Here is a 20,835-nt window from a genome sequence, read left to right as displayed (position 1 = left end):
CAAAATCTTCGGAAATTCAGATTATTCTTATACTTTTCCAAGGACAGTGAGCAGCACACAAAGATAAGCCAAAACCACAGAGGAACAAAGTCATTGTGAGCAAGGAGCAAGAGGAACAATTCACCTCAAATCTAAGACCTGCAGAGACACCGACTAAAAATGACCCACACTAGGGCTACAAAGATCAACCTGGAAATATCTGCAAAGAATATGGCATCACCAGAAAGCAAGAAACAGATTACAGAAGGAACCAAAATCAATGTCAACCATAAGCCAGGCTAAAACTCAGTACACAGCCATAAGAGACTGAAGTGAACTGAAGAGGGAAAGGACGGACTGAAAGGTAATCAGAATACATTAGCCAGAATAAAGGGTGGAGATGAAAGATGGGAAAGAAATATAGGGAGAAAGAGAAGGAAGGCCTAAGATATATGCATGCATACTCAGAAACCCAGCAGGGAAAATAATGTGCCAGAGGGCCTATCCAAAAAAAAAAAAAAAAACTATAGCCAAATATTCTGTAAGATAATCAGATTTAAAGAGCATAACCAAATTCTAAACAAGCAGAAATCCATACTCTGAAAAAAAAAATCAATAAAAAATACCAAAGACAGAGAAAAAAATGTAGATGTATCTAACCAGAAAGCAGCAAACACATTAAAATCATTGTTTTAGGTAAAAAGAAAAACAGCAAGTATGACTATGACTGAATACTTCAGACGGTTTTAGGAATAAAAGGACACTGAAGCTGAGTTAGCTCTGTGGCAGAGGGTGTGCTTAGCATGTGCCAAGCCCTGAGTTGAATCTAAAGGAAGAGGACAAAAGAGGAGGAGGGAGAGGTGGCAGAGGAGGTAAAGAATCTGAAAAGACTTTAAAAAAAGAAAAAGCCTGTCAAAATATCTGGAGACAAAAGTGACAGGGGTTATACAAAACCTACTTCATTCTTGGTCATTTAGCCTCTCTTGTTACTTAAAAAGTTTTGAGTTACTTCCAAAGTTCATTCCACCTTAAAGATCCCTCTGTCATTATCTATCTCAGTCAGTAGGAGGTGATTCAAGTGATAATGGGCTACTGCCTAAAATAAAATGCTAGCTGTCACCAGAGAGAACAATGGAAATTAACTGAAATTATATCTCATATTCCATAAAAAGCCTTCCATACACTGAATGCCAACACATGTTGAAAACTGACAAACTTCTTTATACACACTATGTGTGTGTATGTATAAGAGAGAGCAGAGAGACAGAAAGACAGAGAGGACAGAATAGGAAAAACCTAAGCATTTATTGCCAACCTTTGTTGCATATTAGAACCACATAGGAACTTAAGAAAATGCTAATGCTAAAGCCTAACTTCTAACATTCTGATTTAATTGGTTAAGCCCAGGGAAAAGGTTCCCCAGATTATTCCAAGATTACCATTAAGGTTGAACTGAACTGACAAATAAGAGGATAAGCCTTAAAAAAGTAAAATCCCTGTAATCCTTCCAAAGTATAAAGATTATGAAATTATTACACATATGAATATAATTAAAAACCTACTCACAAAATGATATAATGAGGATTCATTTGTTCCAAACTTAAAAGTAGCTTAAAGAGAAAGATAAAAACAGTTGGTTAGTTTTATAAGACGGTTAGTAAATGTACACAATTTGTTATTCAAGATATAATGCAACAGTAAGTGACAGTATTCACTGAAGTGTAGTCACATGCTGGGTTGTTGAGAAAAGCAAGTACATTTATAGTATATAACCAATGTTTTGAGCAGACACTAAAGACCACTATTCCTGTTACATGGCCTTAGTGCCAGGACCAGGCCCAGAACATTAGACTTCATGGTCTCTGAAGGCACCATCACACTCAGGTTCAAGGCAAGTTCATGACTAAAGATTATCCTTTTCTCGAAGGCAATGAATGGGAGTAAAAAGTAACATCATGTATTTCCTACTGTTCATTCAGCACCTACTTGACTTACACACCAAACACATACTAGGTACTTAGAATAACCTCACTTAATTCTCACAAGGTACTTACTACACACCAAGCACATACTTAGAATAACCTCACTTAATTCTCACAAAGTAATTTATTATTCTCACCTTACACAAGAGGAAATTAAAGCTCTGAGAGGTCAGGCTTTTGACAAATATATATTATAGGCATGAAATAGTACATTTATAGTATGGATTTATTAACCGGTCTGTCATTGTTGCATTTCACGATACGGGAAATAATTACCCAAAAAAGGGTCATTTTTAAAGTTTATACATTTTTCATTTAAATGCTCAGTGAATGCCAGCTATCTTTCAAAGGTGTTCAGTAGCAATGTGTCTAGATTGTTTTCAGTCCCCTTGTCCTCAAACCTCACCTTCTGTCCCTCAGGACACCTGGCTAATCGTCAGGATTCCTGTGTTCAGAAGCCACCATACCTTGACAATAAATCAACAAAATGCATATGCAAAAATACTCACCACTTCCACCCATTCTCAACTCAGGCCTCAATTAATTAAAAGTCTCCTAAAACTCTCATTGCTCCCCTTACCCACCTCCCTAAGCCTATTCTGAATTCCTGCCTAGGTTCCCTTTTAAAAATGATCCTTTTCGCAAACCATTCCAAAGGCTACCCAAAAAGCAGAGGTAAAACCCAATGATTGCTGGAGCCCTACATATCCTGGGCAAACTCTATACCACTAAGCTGTAACCTCAGTCCTCTTTTGACTCTTCATTTGAAGCTAGCCTCACTAAGCAGCCCATGTCATTCTTGAATTCACTCTATAGTCCAGACTACCCTTGAACTTGTGATCTTTCTCCCTAAGACTGCCAAGTGGCTGAGATTACAGGCCACCAGACCCAAACTTCAAACTCTTTACAGCAGGCAGGATTCAGTGCCTTCTTCTGACTTCATTTCTTCCACTCCTCCTCTACTCCAGCCGCATCTGCCTCGTTGTTGTTCCTTTGTTATTCTAAGCATTCTCCCTTCTCCTGACTGTTTCTACTCTTTCTGGACCTTAGGTATGGCCTTGGACAGTTTCCGCTCAATGACACCCAATCCATGAAGACTTACTTCCTATCTCTTTCCTTTACCAGAACACATATTACTTCCCAACGTAAGTTATTCATCACTGTTTACCTGACCCCATGATTTAAATTTCACAAGATAAGATCTTGTATCTTCTCCATCCCTAGAACAGGATCCAGCATGAAGTTCATACTTGAAAAATATTTGCTAAATGAAATACAAATCATTGGTGCCAAAACCCAGATTCATAAACACTCCAGCACAGAACCTCTATAGCACATGTTCTCTACTACTTAATCTAAGCAATTCTAGCACTCCCAGGTAGCGACCAGAGCCTCCTCCACTCCCACACAGACATCATCAAAGTCTAGGATTACCTTTTACATGCTTGCTTTCCTGTAAGATAATTTTGAAAGCACTAAACCTCAGGTTCTTAATACTTCATAGCATGCTTCACATTTGCTGCTATGTGAATCTTCTCAGGCTGTTCCCTCTCAATCAACAGTCTAGTCTCCTACCTACTGTTCAGGCACTATCACACTAATTAGGATTCATGCTTCTTTGGGGTCTCCTGCACAATGTCTCATACATGGAAAATATTCTCAAATATTGTTAGTATTCTTTCAATTCCTTTCTCAAACTCAGTATTACCTCGATATTCTTTATTCCCTCATGAATCACCAATCTCATGAGTGTGGGGGAAAGAGCTATTAATTATCATGCGTAAGGAGGAAATAAGGGCTAATTTTTTTTTTTTTTTTTTTTTTTTATGTGACTACTTTCTCACTCCCAACATCTAAAGGAGGGAGGAAGTGACAAAGGCCGCCAGACAGATGAGAACTTGGATTGCCTTTCACAACTGAGCCCTGGCAACTTGAAAGAGCAGGACTGACAGGTTCCTGAAGGGACAAATGAGCCTGAATCTTAAAGACACTTCTGTTGACTTTGCTGTTAATGACTTCAGAAGTGATTTAAAAAATAAAATGACACAGACAGACGAATGTGTCATCACAATTCATTTAACTCTTTTACTTCATAATGTTTTTTTCTAGGAAAAATACAATGGCACATAAAGGGGAAACCAAATTTAATTATTTTTAAATTTTCAATTCTGTTAATAAATGGCATTACTGCAAACCCTCTAATAATGATGATAATAATAATACTTATGCTTAGAAAACAGTTTTTTATTTTTTATTTCGTTTCAGGGTTTGTTTGTTTTTTGGTTTTTTTTTGGGTTTGTTTTTTTTTTTTTTTTTTTTTTTTTGGTTTTTCGAGACAGGGTTTCCTGTGGCTTTGGAGCCTATCCAGGAACTCGCTCTGTAGACCAGGCTGGCCTTGAATTCACAAAGATCCACCTGCCTCTGCCTCCTGAGTGCTGGGACTAAAGGTGTGCACCACCACTGCCCCCATTTATTCTATGATTTTGTTTGTTTGTTTGTGTTTGTTTGTTTGTTTGAGACGGGGTTTCTCTGTGGCTTTGGGGCCTGTCCTGGAACTATTTCTTGTAGACCAGGCTGGCCTCGAACTCACAGAGATCTGCCTGCCTCTGCCTCCTGAGTGCTGGGGTTAAAGGCGTGCACCACCACCACCACCACCACCACCTGACTGTTCTATGATTTTTTTTTAACTTTCTTTGAACATTTCATTTCATTGTAGCACAAATGGAAAGATGCTATTTAAAAAAAAAAAAAAAAAAAAAAAGTAGTGATCTTAATATAAGCAACAACAGGGAACTTACCTGAAGTTAATTTGGATGTGTGTGACAAAATTAAAGACTGATCAAATTTAGAGATGAACTGTAAAATTTAAGCATCAGAGAACAGAATGGACAAAGGTAAGATGGTTTGGAAATCCTCAAACTCCTGCACATAGCAAGGTAACAGTTTAATTGCTTGTTTTTAATAAGATTAGTGCTATTTGTTTTACATTCTTTTAACCAGGAAATATGCTAAAATCTAAGCAGATTCAAGCAAAAATCATCTCCAGCAAACTTGCATTAGTTAGACTTGCCTTCAATAGTGCCTTGAACCTGAACTCCGTAAGCTCAATGACAGAATGCATTAGACTCTTCTGTGTACTTTTCTCTGTCATTTGGTTGGGGACTAGATCAGCCAGGCATTATGAGAAAACTTACAAATAGCAAATGGACTTGATACTAAAGCAACTTAAAAGTAGGCATGAAAAAGTCAAAGAACACAAACTGTAGAAACTTCCATACAGGCGCTCCCTCACTTTATTGCCCAGACCTACCTCCCAGAAGCTATGCTATCTAAAATAGCTGCCCCTACCACACTCTACTGCTGTATCCTTAATTTTTCCTCACAGAGGTAACTATAGGCCATATCATACAGCTATATTTGCAGACTGTTCACCTTCTGACAAAACATAAGCTCCATGAGGGCAGCAGTCTTTTCTGTTTTGTTAATCCAGAGTCAATATACACAGGTGGGCATTCGATGAGCCATGAGCATGTGCTGAGTTAAGAAAATGATGAAACCAAAGCCCAGAGAGGTCACAGTATTTCCTCAAGGTCACAAAGCTGGCACAGCCTTTAATAGAGACCTATTTACCATAACCTTGCCTGTTTGCTCCTTCCATAGCCAGCTGCACCTCACCAAAGCAGTGTGTGTCTGCAAAGGAGTCTCTTCTGCAGATTTCTTTCTGGGCTTTTTGTGCCAAAAGAAAAAAAGGGGTGGGGGGCAAAAAAGTAACACTTCAAGCAATCCACAAACTAAACTAAAACTGTACTCGAATTTCATAAGCATAAAGGATTAGCCCATAAAACAAGAGAGGCACAACCACTCACAGCTCTTTGAGTTCCTTTGGAAATTAGTGTGTGTTTTAGAAGTTTTATAAACCTATTTATCAGTTCAGAATGGCCAGTGAGGCACCAACCTTTCTTTCATTCTTCTCCAGACCCCAACTGCTCCCCTCTGCCAAATATGCTTTATCTTGCTGGTTATGCAAGGAGACAACGCAACGCTGAAGCCCCTTTAGTTCCTTCTAAAGTGCATGTCAATCTTGCAGAACACTAGGCATAAAATAAACTCTTAGGAAGTTTTAGACCATGGGGAGAGGAGGAATCTCGGAACAACCAGCCTCCCGTCAGTTCATCCCTTCACTGAAAACCTACGAATCTAAACGAAATCCGGAGAAGGGGCAGAGAAGGGTGAAGAAACATTTTCAGACACAAAATTGGGGCTCATCCTGTTAGTAACACTCCAACTCTACGCCAGTTCGAAGAAAGCCAGGGCCTCCCTGATACAACTTGTGCTGTCTTCTCTGCGCACCTTCCTTGCAGGGAGAGTAGCCAACTGCTAAAACATTTTGCGGGGAATGTCTCTAGACCTAGGGTGTGAATCACGTTAAGCCAGGATGATTTGCTCAGTCTCTCAAAACTACTGTCAACCCAATCAGTAAACCGAAAGGGACAACCCATGATGTGGCATAGCAAACAGTTGAAATGAACACGGGAGTTGAGAGTGGGAAACAGCCGACGAAAAGGCTCCGGCAGAGAGGGAGTGGGAAACAGGGTTCTAGGAAATGGGGTCAGGCAAAAGCCAAAGGTGACTGGAGGAAAGAAAGGAGATGAAATTCTGGAAGGGATGGGCGAAGGCAAGGGGGAGGGGACGCGAGCAGGCTGGGGGAAGGGGCGAAGGGTCCGGGGCGGGGCGGAAGAGAGAGAAGAGGCGGGATGAAGATGGCCAGGCCGGGAGGGTCTTTACCTGCAGCTCCGCCCGTTCCACCTCCCACTGGGCTCTCTCCACCTCGAAGCGGGCCCATTCGTGCTGCAGGAAGTGCAAGATCCCGGGGAGGCTGTACTGAGCTCGGGCCGCCCCCGCCGCAGCCGCCCCGTCCCCGGCCGCTGCAGCCTCCGCCAGAGGCCCGAGTCCCTTAGCACCGCCAGCACCCGGGTGGTTGTTGCTGAAGAAGACGCCGGGACCCGCCTGTTCGTCCATGGCGGCCGCACGAACGCCGGGGAGCTCTGCCTAGGCGCCCAGCAGCGGCGGCAAACTGCGGCGGCCAGCTCTGCCTCCTCCCTCCGCCGCTCCCCGCCCACACCCCAGTCAGCAGGGAGCAGCCGCCTGGGCGCGGGGGCCGGGCGAGCCCGTGACGGGCCGGGAAGTGGGTCAACTGCGGCCCGCAGGGCTTGCCGGGAAATGTAGTCCCGGGGCGTGGCGGCGCCCGCTGCCTGTGGGGCGGCGCCTCTCCGAGGGGACCCTGAAGGCACGCCCCTTCCTTGCCACGCCCTCCCCTCCGGTTTGAGCGAGTTTCCTCTCCCGCCGAGCGGCGGGGCAGTGCCCTTAGGGCTCCCTTCACGCGGAAGTTCGCGGGCTTCGCTCCCTGTTACATACTCACACGCGGAAGTTATCACGCCGAGTACCAGCCCAACTGCACTCAGTTTAGGGCTTCCTGGTCGTTTTGTTAAGAAATGGGCTCAAAGCAATCCATCCGCTCGGTGCCCATCTGGGGCTTCATCAGAGCCCCGACACCCCGGCACCACGGGTCACGGTGGCGCCTGCCCTCCTTTCCCCGAGGGGGGCTCAATCAGGGGCTCGATCTTGTTGACAGACCGGTTGATCCTCTGTCTCTCGGCTGGAATTCGACATTTTGGAGGGCTTCTTCCAAATTCTAAGTTTAACACTTAATCTGAAACACTGGTCCCTTTCGGTAAATCCTGTGAAAGTAACAAGCACTGCTTGTTCAATCTCATTTTCCCCGTCTTTGCCGCACAGTTTAAACTCAGTTCACTGGAACAAGTATTTTATTGTCAGTTATATTCCGTGCCGGGAATATAAAGATAGATGTCACAGTTCTTGTCATCAAAAGGAGACAGACACATATGTAGAGTCACAGAGCCCTAAAGGCTACAATAGGAGGAAACCAAGTTCCTTTTTGCTCCACTGCTCTCCTGAATACCCAGGAGCCTCTCCCTTTTCACTTGTCACTTTCCCAGATTCTTGGTCAATTGACCTTTAACACCAAAAGCACACCAAAATCCTTTCCTTCCAAGTAGCTTGCCAATGCTTTCCCTCTCTGAGCTCCCTGCTTATCACTAAAAATTCACACTACACCAACGGGAAGGTGCCCGAAGAACGTTTAAGAAATGAAAACGAAATTAAGTAATTATTTGTCACTCTAACAAGAAATCTTTAATCTTGTTTTCTTCCTGTGGGCATGGAAAGAATAAGAAAAAATTAAAGATAGAAGCTGGTAAGTGACTTGCAAGGGAAGGACATCCTGTCCCTGTCCTCTCTCTGCTCCCTGGTCTTCCCATGGAGACTAGTAAAAAGAACAGGAAATACATTGTATCTGCTCTGGTTGCAAATAGCAATGGCAAGCCCTCTTCTCTCAGTTACTGAATGTTTCTCCTTTGTGAATTCATTCTTTATTGTCATAAAAAGTTGATCCAGGCCTGGCCAAATTCCTTGTGTCATAAATTGTTTGGGCTGTAAATGTCCTTGGATATCCAGCCCAATCCTCTCACTCAGCTCAAGAAACTGAGACTGTCTTCAGTGAGACCTTGAGTGACTGACTACTGCCAAAACTAGCACACAGATTGCTGCCTGCTAGTTCAGTGACCTTTAAAAAGAAAGAAAGAAAGAAAGAAAGAAAGAAAGAAAGAAAGAAAGGAAGGAAGGAAGGAAGGAAGGAAGGAAGGAAGGAAGGAAGGAAGGAAGGAAGGAAGAAAAAGAAAGAAGGGTTAAGCAGGACATGGTGGCACACTCCTAGGCCTACAAGATTAATTAATTTAATGAAAAACAAGTTGACTCCTCTCTTATGTATATCAGAGAATTAAGAAAACTAGAATTTTTTTCATCTGAGGAATTAAAGTAAGACCTTTGTACAAACATGTATGTACTCACTGATATATGAATTTTAGACATAGAGCAAAGGATTACCAGTCTATAATGATCTTCACCAAAGAAACTAGGAAACATGAAGGACTCTAAGGGATAAATGGTCCCCAGGAATGGAAGTGGCATGAACTCCCAAACTAATTAGGGGCATGAGGGTGGGGGGGGAGGAGCTGCTACAATAAGAGCAAGAGAAGAGGAGAAGAGGAGAGAAAATGGAGGGGCAGAAACATTGAGTTGGGGGAAGAATAGAGGAAAGAGAGCAGGATGAGAGATACCATATCAGAGGGAGCCACTATAGGTCTGAGAAGAGATCTGGAACCAGGGAGATCTCCAGAGACCTACAAGGATGACACGATCTGACAATCCAGGCAATGGTAGAAAGGATAACCCAAAAGCCCTTCCCCTAAAATGAGATTGATGACTTCTCTTTATGCCATCCTAGAGCCCTCATCCAGTGGCTGATGGAAGCAGAGACAGACATCCACAGATATACACTGAGCCAAAATCGGGAATTTGGTTGAAGAGAGGGAGGAATGAAGAATGAAGGGGTCTGTACCAGGTTGGAGAAACCCACAGGAACAGTTGACCTGAACAAGGGAGAGCACATTGACCCCAGATACTCTCAGGGAGGCCAGTACAAGACTGATCCAGACCCCTGAACATGGATGTCAATAAGGAGGCCTCTGCACTCCAGGGAGCCTCTGGTGGTGGATTAGTATTTTTCCCTGGTGCAAGAAGGGACTTTGAGAGCCCATCCCACGTGAAGGGTTACACTCTGGCCCTGGACACATGGGGAAGGGCCCAGGACCAGCATAGGAAGACTTGGTGGACTTTGCAGAGCCCCCGTTGAGGGCCCTACCCTGCCTGGGGAGTGGTGGGTGGATGGGGTGGGGGTAGGCTGGGGGTGGGGAGGAGGGTTGGGGGTGAGGGGAGGGAGAGGGAGAAGGGACTTGAAATAAGCTTGTTCCCTAACTAGAACTAATAAAATAAAATAAAATAAAATAAAATAAAGTAAGACCTTTGCTTTAAATTGATCCATAAAAGATTATAAACTATAATTAAATGTATAGGTGATAAGTCAGGGAAGATGTTTCCACCAATAAAGTGCTTGCATTGTAAACATGAAGAACTGAGTTTGGATCCACAGCACCCACATGAAAGCCCGAGGTAGCCATCTACCTATAACCCCAGTACTGGGAGATTGGGGGGGGGGTGTACAAGTGAAGGCTGGTGAATCAGGGGTGTTCATAGCCAAAATGCTGAACTCTAGGTTCAGTGAGAAAGAGTCCCCCCAAAAAAAAAGTCTGAATAAAAATGAAGGTGGGGAGTGGTCTAGGAATCCTTGTAGATTGCACACATGTGTATACACACATGTGCACACACATACATACTTCCCAAAAATACAGCTATCCTGGACTACTATGAATACATACCAGAGCATTATTTTATTTTAATTCATATTCAACTTCATTATTCAATAACTTCTTTGCTTTTGAGTAACTATTTACAATCAAAATAGTATTGATAGTCCATATCATAGAAATAACATTGAACAAATCAAAATACTAGGAGTGGGGCTGGAGAGATGGTTCAGCTGTTAAGAGCACTGACTGTTCTTCCAGAGGTCCTGAGTTCAATTCCCAGCAACCATATGGTGGCTCACAATCGCCTTGAATGAGATCTGGTGCTCTCTGCCTGCATGCAGGCAGAAGACTGTATATGTGATAAATAAATACAATCTTTAAAAAAATACTAGGAGTGATAGTAAAATGGTATCATGAAATTCACTTTCACTTAAAAGATCTGCATGTGGTGATACTTTGTTGGTAGTTTAACAAAAAAACACATTTAAACAAGTTTTAAGCTTCTTTTGCTTTAATATGAGGCCCATGAATCCCATATTTTCCTCCTATATGAGTTAGATTCTGAAACTTTGAGTGAGTGAGTGAGTGTGTGTGTGTATATATGTGTGTTGTGTGTGTGTTGTTTGTTTGTTTGTTTGTTTGTTTGTTTTGAGATAAGTTCTCTCTATGTATTCCTACGTTAGAACTTGCTATGTAAACCAGGTTGGCCTTGAACTCACAGAGATCGGCCTGCCTCTACCTCCCAAGTGCTGGGACTAAAGGTGTGCCTAGCTATGAAATTTTTTAGAGTAGTGAGCCAACTGGTAATTTTTTTTCCCTTGTGCTTGTCTGAGCTTTACATTTTCTGTATTAGGCATGAATCCTTAGTTTATTGATTACAGCACAGATACAGCAAAGCTCAGTGAAGTTCCACAAACTCAACTCTCCCACATAACTGCCACTCATAGCATCCAATAGCACCACAAGGATCTGATAAGTCTTCCCCCACTGTACCTTTTCATTCACAATTGCAAAATTGTCTCTTGGGTTTGAGAAAAAAAATCTAAAAATTAATAACTAAATAAGAGGAAGCATTCATAGGAATTTAAACCTAAACTTTTTTCTTTTTGGTTTTTAGAGACAGAGTTTCTCTGTGTAGCATTGGAGCCTCTCCTGGCACTCCTTCTGTAGACTAGGCTGGCCTTGAACACAAGGAGGTTCACTTGCCTCTACCTCCCAAGTGCTGAAATTAAAGGCTTGCATCACTGCCCGGCAAACTTAGACTTCTCACAAATGTTGTTTTCATCGTCAATCCTCTCATTTTTTAAAAGATACTTTTCTTACATGGTTATATGTGTGTGCTGGGGGTGGGGGCACACATGTGTGTCCCCTGTACACACACTTGCTGTTTGTGTATGGAGGTCAGAACATAACTTAGGGAATAGATTCTCTCCTTCCAACATGTGGGTCTGTGGGGGTGGAACTCAGGATGTGTGTCATACTTGGCAACTAGTGCCTCTACCCGCTGAGCCTTCTCACTGGTCCAATTCTTTCATTTTTTTATTAAAGCATAAGGTTTGTCTTACAGAATAACTGTGAGGTTATATAGGAGAATAAATTTAAGCTTTTAGCCTAGAACCTACCATACGGTATATACTGAATAATCATAGCTATGAAATTTACACACACACACACACACACACACACACACACACACACACACACACACACACTCTCTTAAGGCCCTGGTAAATGCCTGGGTCCTCATCATTATTTGTTTCTCTTTTGCACTCCTGGGGTTAAAGGAATCCTAAAAGCAACAAGACTAATGCTTAAGCTAACCTCTAAGCCTCAAACAAAACTCATGATGTTGACTTCCCAATATTTTCATTATACAATAAAGCCTAAGCCACATGAAAAATAGTTTATTTTCTGAGCACACACACAGCAACTGTGGCGATGCTGACTCGAGTATTGCTATAAGCAGCTTAAGGCGAGAATATGAATGGCTAACAGGGTACTTTGATGGTAGATGTATTCGCTACGCCTGGGTTATCCATGCATGCTTTGTAGGATCGGTATTACATTTCTGTAAAATGACAATTCACCTGATTTTTTTTTTCTGTTTTTTGTTAAGAATGAGTGGCTATTTTTCCCAAGCTGTGCAAAATGACCTGTTATTTGGGTTTCACAGGAAGGCTTCAAATTGAACTTGATGGCTCTTTCAGAGTTCTGGACAGAAAAAGGAAATTGCTTGGGTGGAAAGAAGCCTCCAAAAGGACAAAAAGCACTTTGGGGGACAGGCACTTTGCAATAAGTAATTGTTATTCGTCTCTGTCCTGTCCATCCCTGTCCCCTCTCCTTCCTGCCTATCCTCCCTCAAGGACCTGGTTCCTACATGGAGCTTCCTGGGCATTCCCCAAACGTGCTGCCCAGATCTGCAGTTTGTAACGGCCGAGTTGTGGAAACACAGAGTATTCCCTGAGAATGAAGGAATTCATCATCTGAAAGTTTCCCTGGAGTCCAAGAATTAAATCCACATCACAAATTTGTGATGGAACAGAATAGTGAAATAGACTTTAATGGTTATTATTACAGTTACTATTACTTTGGGGGCAAATTTGAAGTTAGAAAGTTGACTTATTTGGTTCAGCAATGAAGAGCACATAGTACTCTTCCAGAGGACCCTAGTTTGATTCCCAGCACCCACATTAGGAGTCTCACAACCACCTGTAACTACAGGTCCAGGGGGATGCCACACCTCTGGCCTCAGTGGGCTCCTGCACTGAGGCACACACACACACACACATAATTAAAAATAATTTAAAATTAAACCTAAAATTCATTTTACTTAATAAGTTTAACTTTAAATTTCATTTCAAATTTTTTAGATAATCTATAAAAGGAGTAATTATAATATAGACAAGTGAGCATCAGCAGTATATTATAGTAGTGATCATTGTTAATCTTGGAAAACAAAGTAAACTCATTATTTTATTTTACTGGCCAGTTTTCTTTCTCTTTTTGGGGGGTTTGGAGTGGTGGTTTCGAGACAGACAGGGTTTCTCTGTAGCTTTGGAGCCTGTCTTGTAACTCACTCTGTAGACCAGGCTGGCCTCAAACTCACAGAGATCTGCCTGCCTCTGCCTCCCAAGTGCTGGGATTAAAGGCGTGCACCACCAACACCTAAAATTCAGTTTACTGTCCAGTTTTTGATACTTCATGGTAAAAGATCTCTTTTTAGAATAAAATATTTCATCTCTATTTTTAAAAATTATTATTAAATTAAATTAATTTTAGTTTGTGGTAGCTGATAGATTAAATAAATACCTCAAGGCTACAGCAAGATTACCTCAATCAATATAAATATTGAACACAGAACAGCCTGAAGTGATTACACAGTGCTGACGCAGTAACAAGCCTTCTCAGGATATTAGTGGTGATCAACCTCAGAACTGACCTCAGCAAACAGGTTAGGTTTTGATTATACTCTTTACACACACACACACACACACACACACACACACACACACACACACACACACACACACACACGTTTATTTATTTTTATCATCTGGGTATGAATGTTTTGCCTGCATGTAATACATGCTTGTTCACCGAGGCCAGAGGGTTATGACTCACCATGTGGGTGCTGGGAACCAAACCAGGCCTTCTAGAAGAACAAGTGCTCTAACCAACAGAACCATCTCTCCAGCCCCTCATCACATTTTTCTTTTCCCCTCTCAACTCCAGACTTTGTTTGATACCTCTACTAATTGAAAACTTGTAGGGAGTGGAGGCTCTTCTCAACACATGTAGGCAATGAGTAAGAACATTTTTGTAAGCTAGCTATTCCTGCTGAATGTACTACTGAGATGCATCCCTTCCCAGGTACAGCCACTCTCAGCAGAAAACACTTAGGCACGAGTTACTTGGAACACCACCTTTCCAGTCCCAACCTGGTGTTGCTCAGACACACAGTAAGTCAAATCCTCAAAAGGATGCAAATGTGGCACATTTATTTTTTACATCGTTTTGTATAAATATGTAAGAGAGAAAAAACAGGGCTTAATGCCAGAAAACAAAAACAAAAAGCAAAACTGAATGAAGCTGGAGCCTCCAGCTTCACATTGTTGCTTTAATTTTTGACATCTCTTGCTCTTCTTGGAGCTTTCACAACAGGACTGGGCCTACTTTGCATGTGCCTCATTGCTCGCTGTACTCTGTAATTCTCAATACAGATACTGTTCAACATGTGTTGGTTGCAGAACTTGCAGTTGGTCCCTGTGATGGAAAGTTCTACCACTATCTAAGCTATCTCCTTCCCCAGATTTCCCCTCAGCAGCAGGAGGGTAGTAGCAGTCTAAACCAGCTCACACAGACTTCTAAGTGAGCTTGTAATAAACATGACCAAGTTACTGATTGTTTCCAAACTTCATTTGTATTCAATACACACAAATTCACCTCAAAGGAAAGAGGCAGTTAGATATAGCTCTAACTATAAGGCAAATTAACACTGCCGTGTTTGTAGAAGACGTAACCAGTATGGAACAGGAAAAAAGTCTCAGTACAAAGGAGAGAGGGATAAAAGACAAAGAAAAATCAGCCAGAAGAGGGGGAAGGGTTTTTTGGTTTTTGTTAAGCCAAGTTTAGACACTTTGAGGATGAAAAAGTAAATAAACATTTACATACTTTAAGACATACTTTAAGGAAGCCCAATGTGACTAACACATAAAGCATGAGATGATAGTAATTATATAGTTATTATTTACAGAGCATTTATCTAGCAATACATTTCTTTTTTGTTTTTAGGTTTTGTTTGTTTGTTTGTTTTTTGTTTTGTTTTTGTTTTTCAAGACAGGGTTTCTCTGTGCAGCTTTGGAGCCTATCCTGGCACTCGCTCTGGAGAGCTTATTGGCCTCGAACTCACAGAGATCCACCTGCCTCTGCCTCCCAAGTGCTGTGATTAAAGGCGTGTGCCACCAACGCCTGGGCCTGTTTGTTTGTTTTTTGAGACAGGGTTTCTTGGTGTAACAGCCCTGGTTGTTCTGGAACTAGCTCTGTAGCCCAGGCTGGCCTTGAACTCATAGGGAGCTGCCTGCCTCTGCCTCTGCCTCCCCAGTGCTGGGATAGAAGGTGTGTGCCACCACCACCCAGTTGAAAATACATTTCAGAGGCATGGATTCCAGTCTCAGTGTGTTCCTGAAAAAAGTATTAATGTTACTTTTACCTGATAGCTGAGGATACTGTGGCCACAGACACCAGCAAGAATAAAAAGATGTCAAGTCACATGTCAGGTTAAACGAAGCCTCGAAGATCACATTAAGGAACTGGTCACCAAGGGAAGAGATTTCAAGAGGATATCAGATCTGAATTCATAGAGGGCACTTCATCTCAGTATCTGTAGGCATTTCTAAATGGTTTGCAAAGGGCCAAGCCCTATTTTGAGGTTCCCCCTTGGAATACCACCCCTACCCAAACTCTCAAGAGTGTAGTAACTTTGCAGCTTTGTGAGTCTGCCTGTTTTATGAATTACTCAGAAAAGCATAACTTTTTCTTTTTTTTTCTTCTTTTCTTCCCCTCTCCCCTTTGATTTTTTGATACAGGGTTTCTCTGTGTAGCTTTGGAGCCTATCCTGGCACTTGCTCTGGAGACCAGACTGGCCTGGAACTCACAGAGATCCGCCTGCCTCTGCCTCCCGAGTGCTGGGATTAAAGGCGTGAGCCACCAACGCCTGGCCTTTTATCTCTTTTCAAAGTATGCTTTCCTTATCACTGTGAGCTTCACTCTTTCACCGAAGCCCCCTTCCTCAACCTGTGGTTGCCTTTGGCATGTGGCTGATCTCTATGTGGCTTAACTGGTTTAAGACATGTCTTTATGTCTTTCTTCTTTTTTTCCTGTCTTCTCTCCTTCACTCTCATTCTTGTTAACTTCCTCCATGCCTCTCCCTGTCTCTTTCTTTGGTTTCCTGAGACAGGATTTCTCCATGTAGATCTGGCTGTCCTGAAATTCCCTCTGACAGAGATCCTCCTGCCTCTGTCTCCCAAGTGCTGGGATTAAAGGCATGCACCACAACCCAGCTTCTTCTTTTTAATTTTAATAACATCCTCCTTAGGCTTAAAAATAAACAGCTGGGCGTTGGTGGCACATGCCTTTAATCCCAGCACTTGGGAGGCAGAGGCAGGTGGATCTCTGTGAGCTCAGGACCAGCCTGATCTACAGAGTGAGTTCCAGGACAGCCTCCAAAAAAATACAGAGAAACCGCGTCTTGAAAAACTAAATAAATAATAAATAATAAAACAACAGAAAAAACCAACAACAAAACAAAACTGATTGCTTACTATAAAATTCAGCAATCTGAAGCAAAATTTTAGTTGGCTAAAAAAAAATGTCCTAGCAAAACTATCCCAAGGAAAGAGTAAAGCCAAATGTAACAGTATTCCTCAGGATGTAAGAACTGAAAACAAAGTGCCTCATTATAGGATAATTGCTGTAAGTGATGGTATACTGAGTATAAAGTGGTACCCAAAACCTGTTGGGGAGCTGAGGAAATGGCTCAGCAGGTAAGGTGTTTGCCATGGGAAGGAAGCTCAAATTCCCAGAAGCTACATAAAAAGCCAGGTGGGCTTGGTGGCCTGTCTGTAATACCAGCACCAGAACAGACTCAAAAAATTCCTGGAACTAGCCAGACTAACCAGATGAACTAGCTGGACTAGCAAGACTGGGCCTTAAAGCAATCTCCGGCTTCTGGGACCCTGCATAAGGTGAAGAGTGAGCCAGGACACTTCACATCAACCTCAGGTCTCCACATGCATGTATGTACATGTGCACACACAGATAAACAAGCATACAGGTACCTATGCACACTATACACACATACATATGCAAACAAGAACTGCAGGAGTTACAGCTCAGTGGCAGACCGCTCGCCTAACATGTATGTGCAAGGCCCAAAGGTTAAAAAAAAATCATTTAATCTTTCCCATATTATTAAATTACAGGAGAACGGTTACAAAACAAATAGAAAGAAACAAGCTAAAACATCTGCCATACAGCTCATATGGAGAAAATTACACACAAGTATCAACATGGATTTTTTTCTGGGTGGTGGGTTGGAAGAATTTTCCAAAAATGTTAATTAATGCAAATTTCATTATAATTGATTAGTTGACAATAAGACATAAACTCAGCTTTCTTGTTTCCTCTGACATTACTTTACACTCATTAGACAAGAATAAAGCCCCTTTTTGGTTTCTCACATGAGAAAATACCTCACAGAGGTATTTCTCTGTGTAATTAGAAATGAATTAAAAAGAAAGAAGAGATTTAACAACCAAATCATTAATCAAAGTTATAAAAAAACAATGAATTTCTTGAATAGGACTGAGAATAAAGAGAAGAGGGAGTTGGGGTGGAGTATGCCGATAATCTAAGCATACAAGGGCTAAGGCAGGAGGAAGGTTGAACTTTTAAGGCCAGCTTGGGCTACACAGTGAATTTGAGCCCAGCCTGGGCTACAAAGTGAACATCTGTCTCTAAAAAAGTTTAGTTAAAAAAAAAGAAGAAAAAATTAAGAATGAAATGATAGATGTTAAGATAGGAATATAGTTTAGAGGTAGACAGCTTAAATGTGTAAGGTCATGGATTCAATCTCCATTATAACTATATATATGGATATATGTGTGTGTATGTATATATAAAATATACAGAATAAAGTGTGAAGACAAGTACATGGTCTGTTGGGAGCCATGCAGCCTAGTTTCAGCCTAGTAAATGAGTGCTTGTTCAGTGGGTCACCAGATGAGGCAAAAGCCTCTGGGGACATTCTCACTCAGCAAGAACCAGTGCAGAAAACTGCTGGGACTGCTTGGTCTGCATGCTCTCCCTTCTCTCTTATAATACTGATGATTCTCTTGGCAGTTTTTGTGTCATTTTGTCAATCATGCATAGGACAGATGTGATCATTCCTGGGAACCCATTTTTCCTCAAATATTTTCCCCTAAAATTCTTTGGGAGCTGATACTTCTCAGGTTCTTGTCTGGGAATGCCAGCTGTCACTCCAGACCCTGGGAGCTGTCTGATTCAGTGCTGACAGGCTCAGAGGCAGATCACTCCTATTTCTCTAATAAGTTCTTTTTTTTTGAGGGGGTGCAGTGAACTTTATTGATGGTATTCAAGAGAGTAGGGCTCCCTAAGCCCCTCCTTATTCTGGGGGTCTGGAGTGGAAACTGTGAGGGAGATGATGAGTGTGGGGGTTGTTGGACAGGTACTGCTCAGCAGCCAGGGCCTCTCTCTTGCTCCAGTCCTCGCTGGGGGTGGGTGGTCCAGGGTACTCCTTGGAGGCCATTTAGGCCACGAGGTCCACCACCCTGCTGCTGTAGCCGAATTCATTGTCATACCAGGAAATGAGCTTTACAAAGTTGTCATTGAGAGCAATGCCAGCCCCAGCATCAAAGGTGGAAGAGTGGGAGTCACTGTTGAAGTTGCAGAAGATAACCTGGTCCTCAGTGTAGCCCAGGATGCCCTTCAGTGGGCCTTCAGATGCCTGCATACTTGGCAGCTTTCTCCAGGTGACATGTCAGATCCATGGGGGTAGGAACATGGAAGGCCATGTCCGTAAGTTTCCGGGTCAGCTCTGAGATGGCCTTGCTCACAGCCTTGGCAGCACCAATAGATGCAGGGATGATGTTCTGGGCATCCCCAGGGCCATCATGCCACAGCTTCCCAGAGGGGCCATCCACAGTCTTTGGGTGGCAGTGATGGCATGGATGAGGGCATCAGCAGAAAGGGCGGAGATGATGACCCTTTTGGCCCCGCCCTTCAAGTGGGCCCCAGCCTTCTCTATGGTGGTGAAGACGCCAGTAGACTCCACAACATACTCAGCACCTGCATCACCCTGTTTGATGTGGGCGGGATCTGACTCCTGGAAGACAGTGACGGCCGTCCCGTTTGATGACAAACTTCCCATTGTCAGCCTTAACTGTGCCTTTGAACTTGCCATGGGTAGAGTCATACTGGAACAAGTAAACCATGTAGTTGAGGTCAATGAAGGGGTCATTGATGGCAACAACGTCCATTTTGCCAGAAGTGACGGCAGCCCTTGTAACCAGGCGTCCAATACGGCCAAATCCGATCACTCCGACCTTCCCCACTGTGTCTCAGGAACGAGGCTGGCACTGCACGAAAAGATGCGACTATCTCTAGAACAGGGAGGAGCAGAGAACCTTTTTCTTTCTTTCCTTTCTTTCTTTCTTTCTTTCTTTTTTTTTTTTTGTTTTTTTTTTTTTTTTTTTTTTTTTTTTGTTTTTTGTTTTTCGAGACAGGGTTTCTCTGTGGCTTTGGAGGCTGTCCGGGCTGGTCTCGAACTCACAGAGATCTGCCTGTCTCTGTCTCCTGAGTGCTGAGATTAAAGGCTCGAGACACCACTGCCTGGCTCTCTAATGTGTTTTAAACAAGATTGCTGTTCTTGAAAATGTGTGCCTATATCAATCACCTTTTACTTTTGTAAAGACAGGATGTACTTGGGCCGATATTTGGCCAAACTAGCAAAATAGTAAATGTTGTTTTTGATTTAAAGATATTTTGATGTAAAAGTTGAGGAAAAAACATTTAACAAATTTGTTTTTGATGGAGGTTAACATTGGAGAATGGGAAAAACTTGTTTGTTCATATAGAAAAACATGCTGGTTATTGATGTATAAATATAGATGGCTGGAGCTATCTGGGCCGGCCACTTGTATGAAACTCATCTGGTGGTCAGACAATCCATTTACTTGTGCCAATGCCTCTTTCCTATGTCAGGATCTGAACTCAGGCTGTGGCAGCCCGGAGGCACCGGTCACATGTGCATGCATAACCATTGCACTCTTCTTCACCAGCTGGGATAATTTCCCGAAGTTATGGCTGAGCCATGACATCCTTTTTAAACCATGAAGTCCATAAATAATAATCTCATAAGATGCTAGGTATGAGGGAACTAGAAATGGTATGATGGTATGTGATGATTAAGTCAGGTTTTAAAAATAATTCATTTGGTGGAAAGTATTAAGCAAGAAACTTATTTATAACTCCTTTCTAGCCATTTCTGACACCAACCTAAAACTTTAATCAAGAATGAAGAAAATGTGAAGAATAGAATGTTAGAATTATGTTTTGAAATTTGGGTTAATTATGCCCATCGTTTGCCATTATTTGAATGGACCTAGAAAGGTTAGTACAGTGCTCATCACACAACAGAGATGTCAGCTCTTTAAACTTAAACTGTGCACGTGGTGTAAATGCTAATACATGTACATGAGTGTGGACACGTGCACATGCGTGTGTCCTCCTGCTTCACCTCCCAGCTCCCAGACTGGGGTTCCAGGTGCAGGTTGCCATGCCTGACTTTTTAAGTGGGATTTGAATTCAGGTCCTCAATATTGTAGATAAGCACTTTACCAACCAAGCCATCTCTGGAGTCCAGCAGCTCTTGACAGTGGTGATCTGCCATATTTAAACTTGACGTGCTACGCTGTGTTTAATATATGTATACTATCATTTATATACATGTAAAAACTGCTTATCAAACTAAACACTACATGCTATGCTATGCTTGCTTTCACACTTGTGTG

The 20,835-nt window shown here is 42.3% G+C and overlaps 1 protein-coding gene and 1 pseudogene across 2 annotated transcripts in view; both read right to left on the bottom strand.

The window, feature by feature from the left end:
• The window catches only part of Strn (striatin), an 86,601-nt gene extending 79,514 nt beyond the window's left edge, over nucleotides 1–7,087 (bottom strand). The window contains exon 1 of one of the 2 annotated variants that reach the window (XM_027426059.2): nucleotides 6,747–7,087. In XM_027426059.2, coding sequence (XP_027281860.1) covers nucleotides 6,747–6,980 — 234 coding nt within the window. In that variant the 5' untranslated portion in view covers nucleotides 6,981–7,087. The remainder of the gene's footprint in view (nucleotides 1–6,746) is intronic. The other variant, XM_027426060.2, reaches the window with a different exon arrangement.
• An 11,341-nt stretch (nucleotides 7,088–18,428) lies between these two features.
• LOC100766616 lies at nucleotides 18,429–20,714 on the bottom strand (annotated as a pseudogene).
• Nucleotides 20,715–20,835: the final 121 nt, after the last annotated feature.

This window comes from Cricetulus griseus, chromosome 7 (assembly GCF_003668045.3).
Source record: "Cricetulus griseus strain 17A/GY chromosome 7, alternate assembly CriGri-PICRH-1.0, whole genome shotgun sequence".
Taxonomy (NCBI): Eukaryota; Metazoa; Chordata; class Mammalia; order Rodentia; family Cricetidae; genus Cricetulus; species Cricetulus griseus.
The sequence above is the reverse complement of the archived record's forward strand: the minus strand, read 5'-3'. Positions and strand labels throughout refer to the sequence as shown.